This window comes from Mobula birostris, chromosome 10 (genome assembly GCF_030028105.1).
Source record: "Mobula birostris isolate sMobBir1 chromosome 10, sMobBir1.hap1, whole genome shotgun sequence".
Classification (NCBI taxonomy): domain Eukaryota; kingdom Metazoa; phylum Chordata; class Chondrichthyes; order Myliobatiformes; family Myliobatidae; genus Mobula; species Mobula birostris.
The window spans coordinates 19,811,006-19,827,459 of NC_092379.1; the positions used below are offsets into that span (position 1 = coordinate 19,811,006).

The 16,454-nt window shown below is 45.7% G+C and overlaps 1 protein-coding gene and 1 gene segment (V, D, J or C); both read right to left on the reverse strand.

Annotated features, from left to right (window-relative positions):
- LOC140203885 (uncharacterized) overlaps nt 1-14,835 on the reverse strand; it is a 41,453-nt gene extending 26,618 nt beyond the window's left edge. For 4 of the 5 annotated variants that reach the window (XM_072270034.1, XM_072270032.1, XM_072270030.1 and 1 more), the window contains exons 1-7: nt 14,420-14,835; nt 8,553-8,852; nt 7,388-7,687; nt 3,579-3,881; nt 3,174-3,491; nt 1,204-1,506; nt 799-1,116 (exon numbers count right to left, since the gene is read on the reverse strand). In XM_072270034.1, coding sequence (XP_072126135.1) covers nt 799-1,116; nt 1,204-1,506; nt 3,174-3,491; nt 3,579-3,881; nt 7,388-7,687; nt 8,553-8,658 — 1,648 coding nt within the window. In that variant the 5' untranslated portion in view covers nt 8,659-8,852; nt 14,420-14,835. The remainder of the gene's footprint in view (nt 1-798; nt 1,117-1,203; nt 1,507-3,173; nt 3,492-3,578; nt 3,882-7,387; nt 7,688-8,552; nt 8,853-14,419) is intronic. The other variant, XM_072270033.1, reaches the window with a different exon arrangement.
- Nucleotides 1-15,493, reverse strand: part of LOC140203541 (Ig heavy chain C region-like) — an 86,646-nt gene extending 71,153 nt beyond the window's left edge. Inside the window, 2 exon segments of the C gene segment in view lie at nt 14,854-15,171; nt 15,280-15,493. Of these exon segments, the coding sequence occupies nt 14,854-15,171; nt 15,280-15,325 (364 nt within the window).
- Between the last annotated feature and the right edge of the window lie 961 nt (nt 15,494-16,454).

Genomic DNA, 16,454 nt, shown 5'->3' on the forward strand with positions numbered 1-16,454 from the left:
CTGCTCTGCTGGAAATTCAGTCACAACTGAGGCACTGATTGGAGGCTGGGATTATGTTCAATGTCAGAGGGAGAGAACGTTTTGAAGACAAATATCAGGGATCTCCAGAGTGCCTGTCCAGTGAAATGATCCGGATTCCCCTTAAGTTAGGATAGTATTTTCTGGGATACAATTATTTCTATGGTGAAAGTCTGGATTATGTTGGCTGAAAGTAGAGAACAAACCCAAGACTGGCTGATTCTATCACCCAGCCAGATTAAAAAAGATGAAGACATTGACAAAAAAACATGAAGGCCGAACTGCTGCTCATCTCACTACTCTCTGAGACTTCACTTGCCCCAGCACTGAACTGACTATGCAGCTGCGGACGCAGCCATCGGCACTCACCTCAGCACTGAGCCTGGCTCCACGGCCGTGGCCTGCAGCCATCGGTCTCCTGGACCGGTTGCAGTGCTGAGCTGGCAACGTGGCTGTGGATTTACTTCAGGGGGCTCTGCGGTTCAGTTTCTGTGGATTGTTTGTTTGAATTTTTTTATTGTTTGCACAATTTGTTTTTTTCACACATTGGATGTTTGACTCTGAATTCTATTGTGTTTCTTTGTTTTGTGACTGCCTGCAAGAAGAGAATCTCAAGGTTGTATATGGTGCACATTCTTTGATAATAAATGTACTTTGTACCTTGAACTTTATCAGTTCACTCACAAAACTAAACCAGGGCTGTACCGTGATTTATATTGACCTTGAATTCATATCACAATGTAAACAATTTCATGAATGGGCTGAGTTCCAGGACCCTACCTTGGACATTCTTCACCTGCTTCTTGATACGAGTGTTGGAGGGGGGATGAATCACTGTACAGCTGAAGACTGATTCTGACTTCCACTCCTGTAAACTCACGGTCAGGAAGTGTCTGGACCTGAAAGTCCACCCCTGCTCCAGAGCGGTCGGTGTAGCCCTGGTGTTGGAGGTGATCACGGTGCTGCCTTTCTCCCAGATGACATTTATTTGGTCCGGGTAGAATCCGGAGACCACACACTCCAGTGTGGCCGTTTTCCTATTCTTGGTCTCTTCCTGTGATGGAGGCAGCAGAGTGACCTTGGGACTTTTTATCTCGACTGGCATAGACAAGAAAAGAAAGGAAATGTCAACATTTTTACCCAGGTCACGAATGCTGGCCACTTAACCGCTGGTCTCTTACCCACCTTTGGTACTATTGGTGCGTGCTGACACTGGGGAAGATGAAGGAGATTCCTGAGCAGAGCACTCGTACTCCACCCCACTGAACCACTCCTCCACACTGATCTGGAGTTCGCTGAGCACTCTATATCGGGACCCGTCCCTCTCCGCTTGATGGGTGTGAATTCCTTTAGTTTTCTCCTTCCCGCCCACGTGCCATGAGATGCGGATATTTTCGGGATCTGTACAGATAACCGTGCACTTCAAGGTAGTGGTCTTGTGGATCCACATCTCTTCAATGTTGGGATTTTGAATAAAGACAGCCAATTCTGTTGATTAGAAATTGAAATGCTCAGAATCTTACTGGAGATATTTCCATTGGGTGTGTTAGGTCCAGGCAGATCATCAGTACATGACAGCTGCATTTAATGCAAACAGAATAACAGAAACACCCAGGGCTGAATCGTTAGTCAGTCTGCTGGTGATCATGTCTTCACCTCTGTTGCTGACTGGATGAGCGTCCTCACCCCATCTTCCCTCTTCTTTCCGTCCATCTGCCCAGGTGACACTGAATCCCTGTAATTAATTCACTGTGAACCACTTCACACAGAATGGTCACTGTCCTCTTTGTCCAGATCTCTTCGAAGGGAGGTTTGCTTAAAATAACTGAGGGGTTTGGTATCTGAACAGTCATCTGGGAGAAATGGCTCAATTATTATTTCACCATTTCCCAATGGACAAGTTTGTCACTGACAAGATCAGCATTTGCTGTTCATTTCTGGCCAATGATCTGCCAGTCCCATCAAGACGAGATGAGACCAATCTACATTGGTGAAGAAAGGAATCTCCCCTATTGAGCAGACAGGGTAAACACCCTGAGCAAATGTAAATGAACAAGGTTGGCCCTTACATTGTTTTTGCAGTTACATGGTCACTTAAACTATTACCAGCCACTTATTAAAACAAATACAGGAAATACCCAGCATTTCAAAGTGTGTCTGTGGAACGGGAAATGGAGCCAAGTTTCACATGAATATCTTCCAGAAAATACACTTCATATTTCAAAAATAAGTATTAGAAATATTTAATTTTTGTCACAAATATTTAAATGCACCTTTTTCTCTTTTAGGTGTAACTAAAATTTGGTGCTGCTTTGTCAGAATGTTGTGTGTTCAGGCCGCCCTCCAGAGGCTTCTACACATTGTCCAGGCTGACTATTCCCACACAGGAGCAGAGGGAGAGCTGCTCTGCTGGAAATTCCGTCATGACTGAGGCACTGATCGGAGGCTGGAATATTGTTCAAAGACAGACTGTCCAGTAAAATGGTCTGGATTCTCTTCAAGTGATGAGCCATTTTCAGAGATGCAATTGTTTCTATGGTGAAGCTTCTGGATTATGTTGGTTGAGAGCAGAAAACAAACCAAAGATTGGCTGATTTTATTACTGAGCCAGATTAAAAAGATTAATGCGTTGAGGGTGAAGGTGAAGTAGGAACCAATATTCAGCTCACTTCTCGATGAGGCTTCACTCGCCTCAGCACGGAACTGACTCTGCGGCTGTGGTCTGCAGCCATCGGCACTCACCTCAGCACTGAGCCTGGCTCCACGGCCGTGGCCTGCAGCCATCGGTCTCCTGGACCCGTTGCAGTGCTGAACTGGCAACGTGGCTGTGGATTTACTTCAGGGGGCTCTGCGGTTCAGGTTCTGTAGATTGTTTGTTTGCATTTTTTTTATTGTTTGCACAATTTGTTTTTTTCACACATTGGATGGTTGACTCTGAATTCTATTGTATTTCTTTGTTTTGTGACTGTCTGCAAGAAGAGAATCTCAAGGTTGTATATGGTGCACATACTTCGATAACAAATGTACTTTGTACTCTGAACTTTAATAGTTCACTCACAAAACTAAACCAGAACTACACCATGATTTAGTGTTTACTTTGAATTCATAGCACAATGTAAACAATTTGAATAATGGGATGCGTCCCAGGACCCTACCTTGGACATTCTTCACTTGCTTCTTGATACGGGTGTTGGAGGGGGGATGAATCACTGTACAGCTGAAGACTGATTCTGTCTTCCATTCCTGTAAACTCACGGTCAGGAAGTGTCTGGCATTGAAAGTCCACCCCTGCTCCAGAGCGGTCGGTGTAGCCCTGGTGTTGGAGGTGATCACAGTGTTGCCTTTCTCCCAGATGACATTTATTTGGTCCGGGTAGAATCCAAAGATCACACACTCCAGCGTGGCCGTTTTCCTATTCTTGGTCTCTTCCTGTGATGGAGGCAGCAGAGTGACCTTGGGACTTTTTATCTCGACTGGAATAGACAAGAAAAGAAAGGAAATGTCAACATTTTTGCCCAGGTCACGAATGCTGGCCACTTAACCGCTGGTCTCTTACCCACCTTTGGTACTATTGGTGCGTGCTGACACTCGGGAAGATGAAGGAGATTCCTGAGCAGAGCACTCGTATTCCACCCCACTGAACCACTCCTCCACACTGATCTGGAGTTCACTGAGCACTCTGCATCGGGACCCGTCCCGCTCCGCTTGATGGGTGTGAACCCCTTTAGTTTTCTCCTTCCCGTCCACATGCCACGAGATGTGGATATTTTCAGGATCTGTACAGATAACTGTGCACTTCACGGTAGCAGTCTTGTCGATCCACATCTCTTCAATATCGGGATTTTGAATAAAGACAGCCAATTCTGTGGATTAGAAATTGAAATGCTCAGAATCTTACTGGAGATATTTCCATTGGTTGTGTCAAGTCCAGGCAGATCATCAGTACAGGACAGCTGCATTTAATGCAAACAGGATAACAGAAACACCCGGGGCTGAGTCACGTGCCTCATATTCCTATAAGTTTGATTGAGACAAGAAATTCAGAACAAAGGATGTGCTAACGAGGTTTCGAATCCCTTTCTAATAACCGTACAAATCAGTTTACTGTGAGACAGAGCTGGGTGAGACAGAGAAGCATGCAGATTTCTCAGCAGAGACACAGCACAGTATATTCTTTGCTTGGAGACTCAGTGCCATTGATTAGTAACAGTGAACACTGTGAATCAATGAGAATCCCTTTCTCCATCTGGGCTGAGCCTGGGATTCACTCAGTTTAATAACTTCACATCCCGACATTCCAGTCTCACTGTGGCTGTGCCTCTCCTCATCTCTGCAACCTTCACCACCCACACAAACTTCAGACAACATCGTATCCTTTCAACTCTGCTCACTCATACACCTGCACTACTTCTGCTGGTGCCTGTGGTTTTAGCATTCTTGCTGACAAACACTGAAGCCTCTGTCTCACTTGAAATGAGCAGCCATGGTCAGAGTGTATCCATAAGTTAGGCACTGATGAACTGGCAAAGTGGGTTCAAATCCCAACCCGGTGGAAGGGAGTTTAAATTCAATTCAGAAACGTTTTTTGGAATAAAAAGAAGACTACGGAGGTATTTGTAGTGTTATTCTCTGTGGTAATTTCTGGAGAGAAGTCTCATCTGGTCTGGCTGGTTTGTGACTCCAGACCTGCAGCAACACGGCTGGAGCTGAATCACCATCAGGAATGAGGCAGCAAGTCCCTCAGTTCCAGAGAGATCAGTGATTGATGGGAAATGATAAATGAATAAAACAGCTCTTTGATCAACTGTTGGGTCACCTGTCCTTTGGGTTAGAGTCAGTTTTGTGTGATTACACTCAAGTGAAGTTGTTGAGGTCATCTCCCAATGCACTATCGTCAGTTCACTTACATTGCAGCTCCCTGCACTTTGTGTTCACCATTTACACACTCGGTCACCTTCAGGCCCGTGGGGTGTTTTTGCTCTTTGATATTTAGTGTGGAGGCTGATTGTGTTTGTGTCATGGCTGAGAACTTCAAGGAGATTCTTTGTCTGAAGAAAGAGCAGATGGTTCCACATGGTTCCAGTCTAACTGGGCCGGATCATCCAACAAGGTATGATGTGTATTTCTTAACCTTTCTGATTTCAGTAATATTATGAGCAAGTTTCTTTTAAAACAGAAAGTCCGTGGGTGTAGTCTAGATGATCATTGTTGTCATGTAATATCACAAATATGCAAATCTAGGTGTACACTGAAGGGTCACTGAATTGTGAATCTCAGTTTAATCAGCACTGTGATGTTGTTAAACATGTTTTCTGCAGGTTTCCCAGTATGTCCGATATCAGCACGGTCTTGATGTTCATCAGTCTCTGGGAAATGCGATCCCCTCATAAAACCTGACAGAGTCAGGATTGCTCTGCTTATTGCTGAATGCTGGTGTAATTCCACAAGAAGCATATAATTCCCTCAATGCTTGGGCAATTTGAACAAAACATTCTCCTTTCTAACATTCCTTGCAGTCACTGAGTTTCCCTTTTGGACTGAATTCAGTGTCCGGCACATGGATCAATGTAACTTTAGCAACTTGTCTGGTCCAGGATTTACACACAAAGCATGTCAGATTGGACAGGAGATTGGTTAGACCCCTGTGTCTTGTCTCACCAACTTGTCTTGTGCCCAATGTTATCAAAAGGTCATCCATCCTTTGGCTGAGTCAATTTGGAATTTCAAACCTGTTCACCTTCATCACCTCGTGCCTCACAGCCATTGGGTGAAAAACAGGTTCCAGTTCTTGCTGACTGGAGTCAGACAGGAGGGAATCTGGCCAAGGAAACTGGAATTGGGATCTGAGTCACAGTGGAGCAACAATGTACACAAATGAATGAGTGTATGGACAACCAGAAACACAAGAGATTCTACGGATGCTGGAAATCTTGAACAACACACACAAAGTGCTGGAGGAACCTGGCAAGTCAGGCAGCATCTGTGGGGGGAAAAAACAGCCAATCTTTTGTGGCAAGTGGTTTCACCGGTACTGAAAGGAAGTGGGCAGAAGCCAGAATAAGAAGGTGGGTGGAGTAGAGAGGAATACATTCTGTCAGATGAGAGGTGAGACCAGGTGAGGGGGAAAGTGTGTGGATGGTGGAGGGGTATGAATTAAGAAGCTGGTCGGGGATAAGTGAAAGAGATAAATGGCTGAAGCAGAAGGAATCTGACAGGACAGTGGACCATGGAGGAAAGTGCAGGAGCAGGGGAACCAAATGGAGATGATGGGCAGGTGAGGAGAAGTGAAGGAATGAGGGTGTATCTAGTATGGGAATTAGAAAAAATGGGAGAATAAAGGAGCGGGGTGGAAACTGCTGGAAGTTGCAGAAATAAGTATTCATGCCATCAGGTTGGCAGGTATCTGGATGGAATATGAGGTCCTGACTTTGGCCTCACCCTGGCAGTAGAGAAGGAAATGGACAGACATATCAGAATGGGAATGGGAAGTCAAATTGAAATGTGGAGAGGAGAGATAGTCATTTTAAATAACATATTTTCATCACTGTCTGTTAAACCTGTATCCCAATGGATACCAGAGACAGGTCAAGAATCCAGTAAATGGGTTGTAAAAGAATTCATTGATGAATTGTATTCTTTATTTCACACTTTCCTGCTGAACAATGATACTGTTGGGTAGAACCATCGGAAAATGTTGCATTGAGATTACTCTGGTAAAAGAACATTGGCACAGGCTCCAAAAAACAGCTGAGACAGCTTCCACCTGGAAATGGAAGATTCATAGATCTGTACATAACATCCTATTGGGATGGGGTTGTGTCAGCCATGATAAATGCATGTTGTCCCTGAACCTGGCTGAGGATCTGAGGACACAAGGTCACAACATTCACTCGAGGATTGGGCATTAATTCAAAAATAATCAAGGTACCTACATTTCAGTGAGTGGACAATCGACAAGAGAGTCTGTCAGGAAACACTGGAAACAGACTCTGGAGACTGAAGCAAATACAAAATATGCAGAGATATTTTTTGAGGAACTAACACTAGGCAGACAGTGAAAAGGGAACAGGGAGATTTTCTCCAGATGGTAAAGCATGGGATGTGAGCTTTGCACAGTAACTTATTTTCATTATAACTACAAACAAAGACAACTAAAATTATTGAGACAGAATGGTCAGGTGACCTGATCTTACACCTTTCCTGCTCAGTAGATGGGGTTAAAGCTGCTGGTGATATGAGTTGATTCAAAGTGCAAAGATCAGCTGTACGTCACTCAACAAGATTGACAGTAGGGACAGGAATTTGTGGGAGATTCAGTTAATTAGTTTAGTACTGTAAGATAATAAATTTTTCTTCAGCCATCACTCACCCTCTTGATACATCATGTTGACCTGACCACTGAAACCGGAAGGTGTGTGATTCACTTCACAAGTATATTTCAGTTTCTTGGTCCATTCCTGCACAGGCACTGTCAGGTAAGCGATTGTTTCAAATGTACCACCAGATCTCGGAGTGGAAGGGAGAATGATGCCTTTTTGGGCAGATCCAGCTTTTTTCCAGGATACTTTAATGTTGTCAGGAGAGAATCCAGATATCACACAGCCCAGGACAGCATTTGCTTGACTGTGGATTGCCTCCCGGGATGGAACAATGGAGCTGAGCTTCGGAGCTGTAACACATTTAATATCTGTCAGTACATGATTGTTTTGCCCAAGTTTTGGACTTCATTCCCCCTCATCCCGGGCAAGTTCCCCAATTCCAGCCCTCTCAAGAATGTTGTTAATTTACAGCTGATCTGATGATCTGACAGCTCACACCAGTGAGTGGGGGGGCTGGGTGTATAACTTGGGCCTCCCAGCATTGTGTCCCACTGTGCTATGATAATGCGGAGAGGTGGGTCATGGGGTTGAGGTGCAGACCTGCCATGATCTAATTGTTTAATGGAGAATGACTGATACCAGCTCCTGTGAGCAGGAGTACATGGTGTGGGACTGTTTCCACTGACAAGTTTGGGAAACACAATTTTACTTTCAATGAGAAAGAAGAACAGATGGACAGGAAGAAATTATTTTGTTGTAACGGCAAAGGCTTGTTCAGATCTGTGAGAAAGTTGTTAAACAAGGGCAGTAGAGTGGATTCCTTCATCACATTCACAAGGGATTGTTTTTACCAGAAGAGGGGGAAGCTGCAGGAGGAGTGGGGTAGTAAAGTTTAAATTGTTGTTCTGTGTGCAGGGGCATGATGGGCCAGCGGTCTCTGTATGTGTACAGGAGCTGATCTATAGGGAGGGTTTAGTGGGAGGGGGTGGTGGAGAGGCTCCTGAAATTAGACAGTGGAGCGGATACAATGGAGGCAGATCCTGATACTGAGTTTCACTGCCCATATTGACTTTTATACATTTTCTCACTGCTGTTGTAAGAGCAGAATAAAGGAGTTAGTTGCCATGCTCCTGCATTATCTGACAAAGCTTCCTACTCCAGATTTATGCTCTGACATCAGTGCAGCTTTCGATATAAATTAGTTCTGATACTAACGTTGAGGTTGAGGTTTCTGCCACTGCGATGTCACACTCCCTGCCTTGCAGGAGTAGACTTTATTCTTCTTCCAGTCTGCCGCAGAGATTTCGAGCAAGCTGCTCATCGTGTACTTTGAATTTTTCCCCAACACTGCTGGGTATTTCTTGATTCCAGTGGTGATGACCCCACTGTTAGTGGACCATGTCTGACTGATGCTCTCAGGCTGATAGTCCTTGACCAGACAGAGGAGGCTGATCTTTTGGTCAGATTCTGTGTTGCAGGAAGGAGTGATGTAGACTGATGGTGCGGACTTGACCTCTGAAATGGAAAGAAATTCACAGATGGTTCTCTGAATAAATGCATTACTGGTAGAGAAAGGAGATGTTATATAAAGCAGTAATTTTCAAAATTATTCACCCGATTGTACAAAGCCGATATCACTTTTAACACTCAGCTGTGAGTCTGTGTCGCTGAGGTAGGAGGGTGTGGATCAATCCCACAGTGGCAACTTGGACTCACAATCCAGGCCAACACTTCAGTGCAGGACTGAGGCAGTGACCCAATGTCCAATTGGTCGGATTTCAGTCAAAATACCAAAGTGACAATCTGTCTCTCATCCAAATACAATTCCTGATTCTGAGAAGTCTGTTAGCACTTGATCAATGAAGTTTACAAAAAAAGTAAGATTTAGAAGTATCTTATGGAATAATTCTGATGTGCTCAGTGTTGCTGTTGATGAGAGGAGTGATTGGTGTGGATATAGTGGTACCCAGTCTCCAGCACCATGTGTGCAATATAGTGGAGGTTGGGAAATGGACTCTGCTTCCGAAATTCAACTCAACAGACTACATGATGCAGCTGACGCTGCCTCACATATTTACCGTGTGTGACTGAGCAAGAATTACAACCCCACTGAGTCTGTGGAAACTTCTGGCTAACCGGGAGACAATGGTAACTTGCATCAGAAAGGACAGAGGAACTGTGGAAATACATTAGCCCAGACTCTGTGGAGAAGTGTTGGCCAACACAACCGACAGTGACTATGAGATTCCTGGGCAGATGCAGAAATCTCAAAATGTCATTAGATGTAGGTGATATTCTCAGTGAAAAACCAGCCCAGAGAGTCCAGTGAGGAAATGCAGGTTGTGGCAATTCCCAAACACTTAACATGCAAAATACACTTGAAAGCACTGGTTCCTAATTCATTTCACTAGAAAAGGAGAAGTGTTGACTTACCACGGTAAGTAAAAGTGTGAAGATCAATTAACTAATTGACTAATTGACAGCTTTGAGAGGTGGATATGTTGAGGGGATGTGGTTTGACCAGTTGTCAGAATTACCTTGAACAGTGTTGTGTCATGATTGACACTGTCAATGACAGATTGTTACTGGTGGATGAGGTTAAAATCACCCAAAAAGACTGTGTGGACACAGCAGAACATGCAGGAACTCTGGGAGTAGGAGACTAGTGGGAGAGTATGTGTCAGACAGTGTGAATTGCAGTAGATGAGGGCTTTGTTATCCAACAGTAAGATGGTCAACAGACACACACACAGGTTTCAGATTGATTCTGGTATCCGCAGGGCAGCAAACTCAACATTTGGAGTGGAAGTGGAGTGGTGGGAAGGTCACAATTTCAATCAGGAGCAAAATAATGAAATTTTCACCTCACAGTCATCACTCTGGGATGAAGGGCATAAAATATTGAAATCTGGGTTTCAAACAGAATAAATATAAATCAATAAATATAACAAGTAAATAGGAATCGATATAATGTAACTGGTCAGTAATAACAGCTGCATTGTTTCGAACCATTTCCAGGTGACACTGGGGACTGTGAACTCAGAACATTTGCCTTCCTGAGCAAACACAGGTGATTCAGGTTGACAGGACAGGCAGAGCAGAGAAATGGTCCCTTTCTCATTCCTTTCAGACTGAGCCTGAAACAACCAGTGAAATGCTGACAACAGAATCCCCATCGGGGACACAACTTCTGTCAAACAGTGGGGCAAGCTGACCTGAACTGTGGGTGAAGTGTCACAGGAGAGAAAGCACAGGGCACGGTGCCAACTGGCCCATGTCCACACAGACCGGGCTGAATGGTGCTGGTTCAAACCCGCTGGGACTCTCCCCACACTCCTACACAGGGAAAGCTGCAACCTTACTGGGCCTCTGGATTCTGAAGACTTGGGGTGAGATGTATCGAGGCCTCAGCATCAAGTAGCCTCAGACACAAAGTAAACCTGGGGTGGAGGCTGTCTTGTGTCAAAGCTGTCATGTAATTAACAGGTTTTAAACGTCTTGGAGACATTGAGGTAAATTTCTGTAGAACAGATAATTTCTTTTGTTTAAAATAATAAATCTATATGACATTTAAAGCACAGAAATAACTCGTAACTAATTACTTTCCCGACACACCCAGCTGAGAATCCTCAGTTATTTGAATGGGAGCTGTGATCTTTGCCAGGTCCGGCCTGTGAGGGAATTGTTGAGGTGGATTTCCCAGTGTTACCCTGGGGAGTCCAACAGGGTCTAGTACCATGTGTTAGAGTGTGGTAACAGCTCTGGAGGTATCCATCACTCAGTAAATCCTGGGGTACAGTGGTCTGTGGAACTGTGAGACTGACTCCAGGGTACGTGGCTGAACACTGGTGTTTCCCTTTGGAATTGCCAGCCACAGCCAGCACCATTTCACCCACACTATCCTCAGCCTCCCAGGTACACAGCAGCTCAGGAACGGGCTGGTCAGCTGAGGTCTGAGGACCCTCATTGCTCTTTATCGACGTTAATCCCTGAAAACAACGGAATTGCTAGATCAAAGACCTGGGACCATTTGGACGACCTACAACCAAATAGTGTCTGTCTATTCATCAACTGCACAATCAGGATTCAGATGAGGAGTTCCCAGTGGTGGGGAGCTTTAGGAATTGTAGGCTAAAAGTGACCATTCCCTTCCAACATCAACCAGACTAGATTGTCATGTTGTAGTTCAGTTTGTGGGAACAAGATGCAGACAAGTTGGATGTTTAGTCCCGCATATGAAGTGACACACTGCAGAAGTACTTGCTGGGTTCAGAAAGGCTCTGGGATGTTCTGGGGTTACAGAAGTCAAAGAAAAACACTTGTTTTCATCAAATTAAATTCAGTAAAATAAAACCTGAAACAGCGTAGTTGCCAGAAATCAGACTGACAGGGTCTGGTGAAAGGTCACTGATGTGAAACATTAACTCTGTTTCTCACCCACAGATGTTCCCTGAGCTGCTCAGTGTCGGCAGTGCAGGAGGCACAATAATGTCAGTCGGTGAGATTTGCAGCTGAGGATCTTTTACATCCCAGGACCAGCAGGTGTTAAGTACAGTTCTGTCTGGATCAGTGTACCTCTGGGTCTTCATAAAAACACCCATCAAACTGACAGCAGGGTGCTGGGGTGAAGAGGGTAACTGGATCTGGGCGGGTCACAGGGTGCTGGGGTGAAGAGGGGAACTGGATCTGGGTGGGTCACAGGGTGCTGGGGTGAAAAGGGGAACTGGATCTGGGTGGGTCACAGGGTGCTGGGGTGAAGAGGGGAACTGGATCTGTGTGGGTCACAGGGTGCTGGGGTGAAGAGAGGAACTGGATCTGGCTGGATCAGCTCTGAAGAAATTTGCAATGAAATGACACGGGTATTTGTATAAAATGATTGATGTTGAATCAGTAGATTGGGGGATACTCGGTCTGATTTTAGTCTGTATTGTAGTAAGTGGATACAACATCGGGTAGTATGAACAACAGATGGGCAATTTTATTCATTCTTCTTTTGGGTCTGGGCTTTGCTGGTAAAGTCTGAATGAATTACACGTCTGAGCTCCTATCCAGAGGCATTTGGAGACAAACACATTGATGGGTCAGGAGTCAAATAGGCTCAAAGTGTAAGGATGAGAGATCTCCTTCCCTGAGGGACATCAGTAAAACTGAAGGGTCATCATTACTAATGACTGGATTTAAAAACAATACCAATTATTAAAATGTTGGAAATCTCACCACAGATCCAAATCTGTTGCAGATTATTATGAATTGAGTTTAAATTTTTCGGTTTTGTTGTGGTGGTATCCGTGGACTGTTCATCCATCCCTCTGCACTACTCATCTGCTTTGATGTACTGCCCTGTTTCCCATCACTCCGAATCCAACCTTGTGCCTGTCCATTGGATCACTGTGTCCACAGTGTCCTGGACAATATTTCTCCTTCAATGACATCACCAGAACAGACTGTCTGATGGTTCTCACCTTGCAGTTTGTGGATTCTGCTGTGTGCAGAGTGGCTCCACATTCCTGACTCTACAACAGGACTGTATTTTGAAACTACTTCATTGCCTGTGAAGAGCTCGGGGACACCATGAAAGCTGCTCTGTAAATGTCAGCACTTTATCTCACAACCACTTTTACTGAATCACCAGCAACACTGGTTAATGTAGGAAAGCACTTGTTAAACAAACCCAGTCGGAGGATGGAGGAGGACAAGAAATTAGATGAGTTGCTCTGTCTGTGAACTGAGAATAAGCAGTTCATTTGAACAGTAAAGTTCAACTCGTGTCCCGTGAGTGTGTGATGGGACAGGTTGGGGGAAGCTTCACTCTGTGTCTAACCTCCGCTGCCCCTGCCCTGGGAGGGATGGAACAGTGCAGAAGGATATTTGTGTCTAATCCATGGCTGCCAGCACACGACATGGGATCTGTAATCTGCATCTAACTCATGCTCTGTGTACTCTGGGGTGCTTGATGGAATCCCTTTGAGGAAAAAATTCCCAGATTTACAAGATAAATACTGAATCCATTGAATGACAGAGCAGAGAGTGAGGCCATTCATCCGATAGTGTCTGTGCTTCCCTTTAGCTGAGCAAACCCAATAAACCCATTGGTCTCTCTGCTCTTCCCTGTATCCTGACAAAAGGCGGATCTCCTCCTGTTCCCTCTCTACACTCACTATTGGCCACCACCATCATTCAGGCAGTGTGTTCCAGATCACAAACGTTCATCAACAAACCTTCCCTTAAATGCTCCCCTATTACACATTATTGACTTGAACGCTTCCCTCCCCACCCCACCTGCACCACTCCCCACTCCCCCACCCACCAATGCAAGGCTGCCCGGAATGTGTGAAGGAATTGTGATTTCAATTCCCTGCCTTACCTTTCCTGCACCAATTCCTCACTGCCTTCCCAACTCCAAAATTCTTCCCCTCCTCATCCATCAGGGAATAAAACTGAAACATTAATCCCATCAATTAATCCTGGGTTATCGCCGATACTTTTGCTGTATCCCAGGACGGACCTCACGCCGGACCTCACGCCGGACATTACATGATGGGACTGACACCCACCTGTACCCTGGGGATATTGAGCCATCAACCAGATCATACATGTGTACACCATTCCCTCAGATTATGTCTGAATCCCATTACCTTCAACATGAAAGCAGCCGACAGTAAAACCCAATCCCAATAACTTGACACTGAACAGATCCATTGTTGTCACTGACAGGGAACAAGTTCAACTGCACTGAAACGCTCAGCCCCTGAACGTGGCTTCAGTCGGTGCTGAGGATCAGAAGCCAGACTTGAACCAAACACTGAGCTCACTCAGCACAATCGGCCGGTGTCAAGGCACAGTCTGGTGACAAGATCCGACCCCATTCCCCTGAGCCTGTTCCCGGTCTGTGGACAGTTCACTGGTGGGTGGGGTATGTACCCTTGTACTGTTACTGGGCTCTAGAGAAACCCGCCGGTTCGGGGAGATTCATGTACTTGCTCTAAATATCTCACTGATTTCAGATGAATCATCGAATTCGCCAAAACCGTAAATAAATAAAATACTAGCGCGTGAAGATACGATTGAGAAGTTGGTCTTACCTGAAGTCACTGTCAGCGAGGTTCCTCCGCCCCAGTAGGCAAGATAGTCACAGTGCTCCGTCTCCCCATTCACCCAGTGCAGTAATTTCACTTGCCCGTCACATCCAATAATCTCAGCAAAATGTCAACATGATCCCTGTCCGGACCGGGAGCAGCCGCTTCCTGGATTTCCATCCCAAACTCCGTCCTTGCCTCTTGTTGGTGTGTGAATAAAGGCATTTTTTACAATTTTCCCGTCAGTGGACGACGGCTCCCGCCATCTCCCGGAATCAGAGTCGAATCCTTTTGGGCTTTTAATTGTCCAGAAATGGGCATTTGCGCCCAGCAGTCCGAGTGAGGCTTCAGGGATTTGACTCTGGGAAGCAGCAATGCGGAATCCGTGGAGACAGACTGCGCGCCAGACGCTCCTTTGTCGGGACCAGTTTCTGTTCAGCTCCCCATCAGCGTGGTCCCATGTCCCGCACAGTAATAGGTGGCCGTGTCGTCCAGTCTCAGGTTGTTCATTTGCAGATAGACGGTGCTGCTGCCCTTGAAAACTTCGAATCGGCTCTGGACTCCAGTCGCGTAGTTTTTGCTACCACCACCCCATACAACGGCCAGCCACTCCAGCCCTTTCCCGGAGACCTGTTTCACCCAGTGGATGCCATAGCTGCTCATATCGAACCCACTGACCGCACAGGTCAGTCTGTGGGACTGTCCGGGCTTTACCACCGCTGACTCGGGCTGTGTCAGCACGACGGCGGACCGCACGCCTGTCAATAAAAAAGAGCAGAAATTAATAAAATGTTCCACCGTCAGGGGTTCACAAAGCCTCCGAGAACAGCCGGTCCAGGTTGGGCGACAAACCGCGGGACACCCACCTGCCAGACAAGACAGGAGGAGACAGAGATAAGGAACGACCCCCATCGCCCTGAACACTGAGCCGGACTTGGACACTTTTGAGATCGGCAGCTTCAGCTCAGGCCGGCTTTGTCCGGAGCCGCAGTGAGCGCTGTTTGATAGGGACGTGGGCTGTGAGTGAGAGAGGGAGACGCGGTTTGAACAGGCTCTCACACACTGAAAGCAGAGGCGCAGCTTCCTGTCCCCACCCACAGCAGCGATTTCAATTCCCCTAAAAATGTTTGTCCCTGCAATAGGCGGCAGGTCAGCGGCGGTGACCAGATCCGGATTAAAGATCTGTCACACTCTGCTCGATTCATCAATTTCAGCGATGAACAGTTTGTGTAAACTGAAACACACAGAATCCCAGCGAGAGAGAGAGAGATTGAGACACAAGCTCCCGGTCTGGACATAAAGAGGGGGGAAGAGGGGAGAAATGTGGTAATTAGGGATAGTATAATCAGGGAAATAGACAGTTCCCTGTCGTGAGCGTCCCTTAGGCTGTGCTGCCCGCCTGATGCCCGAGTTTGGGACATCTTTATCTGACCTACAGAGGAATTTGCAGTGGAGAGAAAAGATCCAGTTGTTGTGGTCCATGTGGGTACCAAATACATAGATAGAACGAGGAAAGAGGTTCTGCGGAAGAATTTGAACAGTTTGGGACTAAATTAAAGGACAGAACTAAAAAGGTGGTAATCTCCGGATTACTACCTGAGCCATGTGCAAATTGGCATAGGGTCAAGAAGAATGGAGAGTTAATGTGTAGCTCAAGGATTGGTGTGGAAGAAGTAGGTTTGAATTAATGGGAAATTGACAGCAGAATTGGGAAAGGAGGGAACTGTACCAATGGGATGGGCTCGACCTGAACCATGGTGCGACCTGGATCCCAGCAAGTCACATAATCAGGGCTGTGGATTGGGCTTTAACCTAAATAGTAGGGAGAGGGTGGGTTCAACAGATTGGAGAAGTATGGATAAAGTAAAAGAAAAAAAGTGTCGATAAAGATAAAGTAAAAGCAAAAGATAAAAAAGAGGAAAGTAAGAGTGGAGTGAAGAGAAGTCAGGTGCAAAAGAGAAAAAGATTACAAGATTTTAAAAACACAATGAGTGTAAGGTCACTTTATTTGAATGCCTGTAGTATTCGAAACAAGGTCGGT